At 58.0% G+C, this 8,526-nt stretch overlaps 1 protein-coding gene across 1 annotated transcript in view; it reads right to left on the bottom strand.

Annotated features, from left to right (window-relative positions):
• Nucleotides 1–318: 318 nt before the first annotated feature.
• FAAH2 (fatty acid amide hydrolase 2) overlaps nucleotides 319–8,526 on the bottom strand; it is a 19,028-nt gene continuing 10,820 nt past the window's right edge. The window contains exons 3-12 of the mRNA XM_010567113.1: nucleotides 8,234–8,514; nucleotides 7,797–7,930; nucleotides 7,254–7,463; nucleotides 6,701–6,820; nucleotides 6,094–6,229; nucleotides 5,147–5,264; nucleotides 4,291–4,410; nucleotides 3,212–3,323; nucleotides 2,347–2,541; nucleotides 319–1,591 (exon numbers count right to left, since the gene is read on the bottom strand). Coding sequence (XP_010565415.1) covers nucleotides 1,416–1,591; nucleotides 2,347–2,541; nucleotides 3,212–3,323; nucleotides 4,291–4,410; nucleotides 5,147–5,264; nucleotides 6,094–6,229; nucleotides 6,701–6,820; nucleotides 7,254–7,463; nucleotides 7,797–7,930; nucleotides 8,234–8,514 — 1,602 coding nt within the window. The 3' untranslated portion in view covers nucleotides 319–1,415. The remainder of the gene's footprint in view (nucleotides 1,592–2,346; nucleotides 2,542–3,211; nucleotides 3,324–4,290; nucleotides 4,411–5,146; nucleotides 5,265–6,093; nucleotides 6,230–6,700; nucleotides 6,821–7,253; nucleotides 7,464–7,796; nucleotides 7,931–8,233; nucleotides 8,515–8,526) is intronic.

The raw sequence follows: 8,526 nt of genomic DNA on the forward strand, positions 1-8,526 counted from the left end.
GGGCACGCAGACCTGGGACCCCACGCCCTGCTCTGCCCTAAAGACCCCAAGGAACCCATGCAAGGCTCAGCATCCTACGAGCCCCAAGCCTTCAGCAGCCTATCGGGGGGAAAAGCAGCAGGGTTTACACTTTCCAAGAGCATTAACGCTGCGCAAGCACTACAAGACAAACAGAGCCATCGACTGCGGCACCGCCGGAGCTCACCAGCACCCTTCAGCTCTGCCAGGAGCTGAGCAGACACCACCATTCCACGCATTTTAAAGCAAGAGCCCAGCAGTGGCCAAGTGCCACCCTTGGAGTGGACATCAACACCTTCACTGCAGCCACAGCCGACAGCATTCAGCAGCCCCAGCCCATCCCACAGCACAGGTGGAGACAGGGCCGGAATCCAGGGGGGCGGCAGCCCCACAGCTGGCAGGGCAACAGCCGTCGGGAACAAGGACACACAGCCGGCCGCAAACTGGACAGACTCTTTAATAGCACCCTCACTGAGAACATCTCAGGCTTGTTGCCCACCCCAGGAACAGCCAGCTGCCCACCATTTCTGCCTGCATCCACCCGTGGGGGCAGAGGCTGGGCAGCGCGGGAGGGTGGGTGGTAAGGGACGCCAGTCAGGCTGGATGATCCCCCGGAACAGAAGGGCAAGACACTGGCAGGAGATGCTTTAGCTGTCTCAGCACACAGAGAAGAGCATTTAAAGAACTCTTCCAGTGCTGTCAAAAGCTCACAAAAGCAAAAGCTCCTTCTCCCTTGCCTGCCAGCTCCACACCAGGCAGAGCCCAGCACCATTCACCCCACAAAGCTCATCAGTGTGATGAGCATATGGCTGCCTCCAGCAGCCTCAGCCCCTCTCTCTTTTTGGCTAGAGGGTGGGGGAAACCCCATGGCAGCTCAGGGAGGCTGCAGGGGCCAGCAAGCCTGCAGTGCACTGGTGTAGTCCCAGCCCCGTGGGCAGAGTAAGGCCAAGGAGGATGGATGCACCCAGGAGGCCCTGAAGGTGGTGCTGGGCAGTTGTCCCCGAGCAGGCTGGCAGCACCTCCTCTCCCCAGCCTTCACTCAGTGTCTTCAAAGCAGCAAGCCTTACAGAGACAGCCATCTCCACGCCCAGAAGATAGGTGCCCACTACAGGCAGGATGCAGGCAGCCTGCTGCCAGCCTGCATCACCGGGGCTCCCGAGGAGCCACGGGGAGGGCAGGTCTCTCCCCTGGCAGAGGGTGCTGCAGGGAGGAGACCACGCCAGCAGCAACAGTCCAGCTTCCCTGGGCACTGGAGGCAGTGCCAGCTGCTCCCAGGAGAGTGCAAGGTGGGGTGCGGAGGGAGCAGGTAGTGTCATGACAGGATCAGGCATCAGTGCCTGCTGCTGCCTCACTGGGCGGCCACCGTCCCTGCTTCCCCGCAGTGCCAACGGCCCAGGCTAAACTTTCCCAGGTGAAACCCATCCTCCGAAGGCCTTCTCCAGATACCGGGCTACTGCCAGTGTCAGGTGGTCGTTGTAGGAAGCTGCCACCAGCTGGATGCCCAGCGGCAGGCCCTCACTGCTCAGGCCCAGCGGGCACTGCGTCACTGGCAAGCCCAGAACGTTGAAGATAGCTGGAAGAGAGAAGGTTGCATCAGAGCAAGCACAGCAACCAGGATAAATCACTACCCGGCTCTCCCAGCCCTGGCAGGGAGGTGCTGCCATGGACAGCACCAGGGTCCTGGGAGCTGGTCCTTGCTGGAGCGGTGCAGTCAAGGCAGGTGGTGCAGAGACATGATGACAAGGGGACATCACTGGCTAGATGTTCCCAGCGCCCACATCACATATGCAAACTGCACACACGAGTGGACACACTTATGTGGCACTTGCTGTGGCATGCTGAGATCTGCTTGGGGACGTTCCTGCCCCAGGCACCATCCCTCCATTACTCCAAAGCCAGACAGCATTGCAACACCGTGCTGGCATCAAGGAGCTCAAGACGCAGGAAAGCCACATAGAGAGCCCCAAACTGTACCCCAAGAGATGCAGCAGCTCTTGGGTGCCTGCTAAACCACAGCACCAGCTGTAACAGTGTCAGCTAACAGTGTCAGAGCATCCCTCTGGGGCAGGGTACTAACCCCCCCCGCCCCAAGATCAAACCTGCCTTGCTGCAGACAGTGGGTACCGTTGCCACAGTTTTAAAGCATGACCATAATCCTCACCCCATGTTCTGGAGCAGCAAGACACCCCTCTGCACTGCAAAGCCCACTGTCAGTGATGGAAATATTCGGGCTAAAATACCCTGGCTAGCAGCCTGCACTGCTGCAGCATGTGAAGGCATGCCCACGATTCTTGCCTGCACCCCAGCACAGCAGTCAGAGCAGCTCACCTGTGTAGGCAAAGTTGAAGGGCATGCATATGGGAGAGTGGTGCCTGGGAGCTATGGTGGGGTGGGAGGGGTAGAGGAGCACCCCGTCAGGCCCCAGCAGGGCCTCCATCTCCTCCTGCAGGCTCTTCCCCATGCTCACCAGCTTGGCATTCCCACCAGGATTGAGTTTCATCAGCTTCTCCGTCAGCCCCAGGGCTGCAGGGCAAGGACACAAACAGGAAGAGAGAGAGCGCAAGGACTATGGGCTAAGCAGGCCAGAAAGTGCATTGCCCGGCCACAGGCAGCACCCCCCAGCTCCCAGTGGGGCCCCCCACAAGTCCCCCTCCCTGCTGGCTCCTGGAGCAGATTGCCCCAGACACAGCTCTGCAGGCAGTGTCTCCCCAGCTTTGCCAAGGAAAAGGCTTTCAGCCCACCCACTGCTCCAAGTTTTTCCAGCCACTGGGATTGAGCAGAGCTGGCGGACCAACCTCAGCACTCATTAGACAGTGGCATGACAGCACTAATTAGGGTTCTCTGGTATCTGCTGCTAAGAAACGAGATCGGTGCAGACCCCTGACTGGCTCCCTCTAAGCCCCAGCAGTTCTGGCAGGGCTCACAGCAGGAACAAACCCTGCCTGCAGCTCTGTTGTCCTCGCTTCTTCTCCCAGGATATCCAAACCCATTTATCAAAGATTCAGCCAACTCCCCCTCAAGCAGGTGTTTCACTTGAAGACACTGAGTGTCGTTACAAAAAACCACAGTCTGAAGCTGCTCAGTGCAAATTCTGGAGTCCCTTTGTGGGGCACTAGAAGGGCACTATTTTCATTTAACAACTTGCCCGCCCCACCACCCCCTCTGCATACCCCGGGGCTCCTCCCGGCTTTACCGATAGCTGGGAGAGTGTGGGAAGACATCCCCACGAGCCACTTCATCAGCTCCCACAGCGGCCACACCGGCTTGCCATGATCCCCGAGCAGGTCTGTGAATAGCTGTGCCTCCTGTAACACACACACACGCTCCCTCCATCAGCACCGTCAGCTAGCACACGATGGGGAAGACCAGGCTGACTAACAACAGTGAAATCTCCAGCTGTCCAATTATCCCGACGCAAGCTGTTGCCATCTTCAGACAAGAGATGCCCCTCAGGAGCGTTACACAGCTCTAGCACTAATCCAGAGCAGCAGCAGGAGCATCTCTCCCTGCCAGAGACAGCAAGAAGGGGACCTTGCTCTGCAGACGGAGATGCCCCCAAAGCAGCACCTTTTAGTACCGCTTCTCTGACATGATACAAGGGATGATGCTCCGAATAATGTGTCCTGGAGGCATTTACTGCTGTTATATGGCTGTGGGATCAAGAAAAAGGAGGCAGAGGGCATCAGGTGTGCCCTCCTTAGCAAGATGGTGTCGGTTTATTTTTCACCACTGCCTGCATGGCAGAATGCATGAGGTGTAATACTCCCAAGAGTTTATTTTTGATACAAAATACTTCCATGCATGCACAGAGCATGGCACAGTGGCTACAGTTCCAAGGAAAAAATAACACATGCAGACCCACTGCTGAAAAGCTGCTAATCCACTACCTCAGTCCTGGCATCCTAATGGGTATTAATCCCAACCTACCATGTCAGGTGAAACACAGCACAGAGGTAAGAGTGAGGCAGGATGCTACCTGCTTGGCTGACTTACCAACTCACACAGAAAACATCAACGTGCTAAAATGGCCTCTCCCCCTCTAAACCATGTCACTCCTCTGCTGGGAGCCATATCATCACCTCACGGGAAAGCAAGGGAGAAGGGGTTGCGTAGCTTTGGAAAGAGATGGAAGGAAGACTGGGGGGACAAACAGAGCAGAGAAAGCCCCCGGCCAGGTCTGGGAAGCCTACAGGTCTCCATGGCTGGCCCCAAACAGCCGATTCTTCCCTGCTGCCACTGAATTTGTGCCTTTGCCAGCTCGGTCTGACCCACCTGCCCATCGCTGTCCTTGGACGACATCATGGCTGACCAGATCTGGAAAGAATACTTCATCTTGTGGATCGCCACACGCTGAACCTGGACACGCAGCTTGCTTTCGAGGTGCTCCACCACCTAACGGGAAGAGAGGGAAGGGTTTGTTTCTGCAAGGATGTGATGCACTGTGGTCACTCCATGGAAACTAGGGACAGAAGAGAGCCCAGGAGCAGCTTCTCTTTGCTGCCACGCAGGGGATCCTGCAGCTCCTGCCTGCTCCCCTCTGCCCTGAGCAGCGGGACCTCCTCCATCCTATAACAACCTTGGAGCTCCCCATACAGCCCTCCACGCCACCCCCAGTGATGCTCCAGAAGAGCACCAAGAGCAGCACAGAAGATTTTGCTGAAAAACAAAAGAGTTCCTTTGCATGACTAAATACCAGGCAGCAGCCCTGGGAAGACTACAAACACACAGCCATCCCTTCGCCGTGCGACGTGGCCCCAGAAGGTCTCCATAACGTAGAAAAGAGATGTTAAGAAAGCAAAATACAGCTATTGCAATGGAAATTGGTCCAAAAACTTTGGACACCCCAGTGCACTTCAACACACGGGTGCTGCTGGCAAGGGGGTCTGCAGCCACTCGCAAGATTTTCCCCTTGTTTCTTCTTTAACACAGAAGAAAAAGATCTTTCTGCTTTTTTTCTACTGGAGGCTGCTTCTGCAGCACTGCAGCCTGCAGCCCTCCATCCTGCCAGTCCCTGAAGGAGCTGTGCACAGAGCAGCTCACTGCGCCTCCAAGTGACTCCTGGGACTGGTCTCCCCATGTTTCATCTCCAGGCTCACCCCAGTGAGAGCCAACCTCCGTTCCTTCCTACCTTCTTCTGGGCCTGCAAGATCTCCTTGTCCACAGGCGACACAAAAATTGACCCGCCGTCATGATCCATGCAGTGAAATTTTATTTTCTCCAGTGACACCTTTTCATTCAGCTTCAGCCTGGGAAAGGAACACCGCTTTGCTCGCAAATCCATCCCTGGCTCCTCCCCAGCTGTCAGAGCTGCTCGCACACTTGTTAATGCGTCCTCAGGACACCCTGCTCTACCCATCAGGGTGGGAAGGAGAGTCCCTGAAGACACACAGACACCTGCTGCTCACAATCCATCCAGCTGCTCGCCTGCCCCATCAGTCCCAGCTAGTTCTGCATGTTTGTTGCTGTTAGGAAAATCCTCATCTCTCAAGATGCACCTTGTAATTACAGACCCTGGCCACGGCCAAGATTGGGATTGCACCACAAGAGCCATGAAGAAACCAAAGTGGTAACAGAAGAAGCAACCGCATGCAGGCTGTGGCAAGAAGCAGGACCTGCCCGGTCCACCCCATCCCCGCTCCGCTCCTTACTGGTAGGTGCACATAAAAGGCTGCCTGGTTGCAGGGACCTATGAAGAGACCAAATGGGGCCATGGTGTGGGATGGAAAACTCATTATTCAACAACAGGAAAAAGAACACGTAAAACCCAAAAGAAAGGCCAGCCCCAAGAGGGAAGGGCCGCGCTGGGCGGCCCTGGCTGGAGCAGCTCACTGGCGAAGTCTTTCTGTGAGGAGGACCTGGCTGACCATGGCTGCCTGTTCCCCAGAGCACGTGGGGGGTGGGAAGGACAGCCGTGGCTGCAAGGGTCCTGCTGAAGCCAGGGGCAGAGGAAGGAAACCAGTAACAAGCAATCTGGGTAGAGCAGACCTCTCTTGCACACCAAACAGGACTGACCTGCTGCACCGGCCAAAGTAGCCGAGACCAATTCAGCAGCTTGAAGTAGTAGGAGCAGCTCACCTGCTGACTCCGGGACCGGCCATGACCCTCAGCATAAGCTCCAGGTCCTCCGCATAGCGGCACATGGGCCCCGTGCACAGGAAGCTGGTCCGCACCCCTCGAGCATTTGGGAACTGGCCATCGTTGGGGACCACCCCTGTGGGCACAATGAGACATTGGGTACCACCCTGCCAGCATCGCCTCCAGCCAGGGCAAGCCACGCCGGTGGAAGATGTTGCCCAGGGACTGCACACATCAGCAGTGCTTGCAAGCTGACGGCAAGGTGCACAGGGTGGGGAAAGAAGGAAAACATCCACCTGGGTCACCAGCTGCCAGGGAAACACCCCAGATCCTGACCTTGGGAAAACATCCCACGCTGAGGATACAATATCAGGGGTGAAACACCTCCCACAGGCTTGGCGTTCTGCCACCAAATGGCTTTCCACTGCCAAAGCCAGGTTGTACTCATGCAGGGGGCTTGTCCCATGGCAAGAAGCTGCCTGCCCCCTTTCAGCAATCTCACCAGAGACAAGCAGAGGAGTGTCCCTAACAGGTTCCTCCCACAGCCCGCATTCCATCTCCTGGCATCTCTGCTGGGGAGGAGAGGAGACCCCCATGCCCGCTTTACCTGTCGTGGGTTTATGGCCAAAGACTCCATTGAAGAAGGCAGGCATGCGGATGCTGCCACCGATGTCAGAGCCCACGCCTATGACTGAGCAGGCAGCTGCCAGGACACTGCCCTCCCCACCTGCATGGGAGAAAATACAGCAAGGAACCCACAGGCTTATCGTGCAAATCACCCAGCAAAGCAGGAGCACCTCACGGTGGCTGCTTCCCTTTGCACACAGATGGGGTGGGAGCCACTCGGGCTTTAGCGATGTCTGGGGGCCAGCTGGGGAATGTGGGCCGAAGGGACTTCCCTGCTGAAATGCCACACCAGCACTGCTGTTTGCAGGTAGAGTGAGACCGAGTGAGCCACAATGATACCGGATGTAACATCCAGCAGGTGCCAAGCAGTTGGACCTCCAAATGGCCCACTGCACTGCCCAGGAAAGAGGCCTGTGAGCTCTGCAGGAGCCCAGCGACAAGTTAAAGCAGCGTGCAGAGGCCTTGGGAACTCTTTCCTTGCTGCGTTTTAATCTGCTGCTCGTGCAGGACTGTGCTGAGCTGCCAGGGCTCACCTGAGCTGCCACCCACGATCCTCTGCAGGTCATAGGGATTGTTGGTCCGGCCATAGACCCTGTTGCTGGACTCATACCACATGCACAGCTCGCTGCAGTTGGTCACGCCCAGCGGGATGGCACCGGCCTGCTTCAGCCGGGACACCACCGTGGCATCCGAGGTAGCAATCACATTGCGGCGGTTGACCAAGCCAGATGTGTTGGGCATCCCTGCAGTGCCAGGGTTGACAGATGGAGGGAGGTGTCAGGGCCAGCTCCCCCCGAGATCATCCTGGGGGCAGCAGGCTGCAAGGCTGGTCACAGGGACCATGTCTGTGAGAAGCAGGTCCCCAGCGAGGGCTGCTCCACAACTCCTGCAGCGTCTGGGTGGTAAAAGTGAACGCAGACACACGAGCCCAGGCAGAGTAGGGGTGCAGACCAGGGAAAGGGAAGCTGCTTCCCTCCAAGTGCCCTGCCACAGCCACCCACCACCCTGGGGAGCATGTGGCCGAGAAGGAGTGAGTCACAACCAGTGAAGCTAGAGAGAAGCAAGGGCAAACCCACCGTGCAGAGAAAAGGCCTCCTTGACAGTGATGGGAACCCCTAACAAGGGGAACTTCTCCTCCAGGTAGTCATCGCCAGGGCCCTCCGAAAGCAGCTTATCTACCTGCCGGGCTTCCTGCAGGGCCTCCTCAAACCTGCAAAGAAGCAACCAGCGGGGATGCTCTGGCGCTGCTCTCCAGCCCCGAGTGACTGGCAAGGAGCAGGCATCTCTGCAGGGTGGGCAGATGCTAAGCGTGTGGTGGGAGCTGCTGATGGAAGATGAGACTTCCCCAGCTCTTCTTCACGGCCCTCGCAGGAACTGCTCGCTTCTGCACCCAGCCAAACCAGGGCCAGCAGCGCCGGCGGGAGCACCCGGCCCTGCCGTGCTGCAGCCCGCTGGCCCGACAGGAAGGCCGCAGCGGCAGCGAGCCAACAGCCCCCTCTCCTCCCCGGCTTACCGGTCCTTAACGACGGCGTTGATGAGGGGATTGACCTCCTTGGTCCTCTCCACGTAGGCCTCAACCACCTCGATGCACGTCACCTGAAACACCGAATAAAGCGCAAACCGCGGTGAGACGGGGCAGGGGAGCGACGCCGGGCACCGCCGGTACCCCCACGCCGGCACGCCCTCCGCCACCGCGGAGACCTTCCGCGGGCGCAGCGGCCCCTGCCCGTGTGCCCCCCCGTCCCCGTCCCCGTCCCCGGTCCCGTCCCCGGCCCCGGTCCCGGTCACGGTCACCTGCCGCGCACG

The sequence above is a fragment of the Haliaeetus leucocephalus genome, unplaced genomic scaffold, assembly GCF_000737465.1.
Source record: "Haliaeetus leucocephalus isolate CR32 unplaced genomic scaffold, Haliaeetus_leucocephalus-4.0 Scaffold226, whole genome shotgun sequence".
Lineage (NCBI taxonomy): Eukaryota > Metazoa > Chordata > Aves > Accipitriformes > Accipitridae > Haliaeetus > Haliaeetus leucocephalus.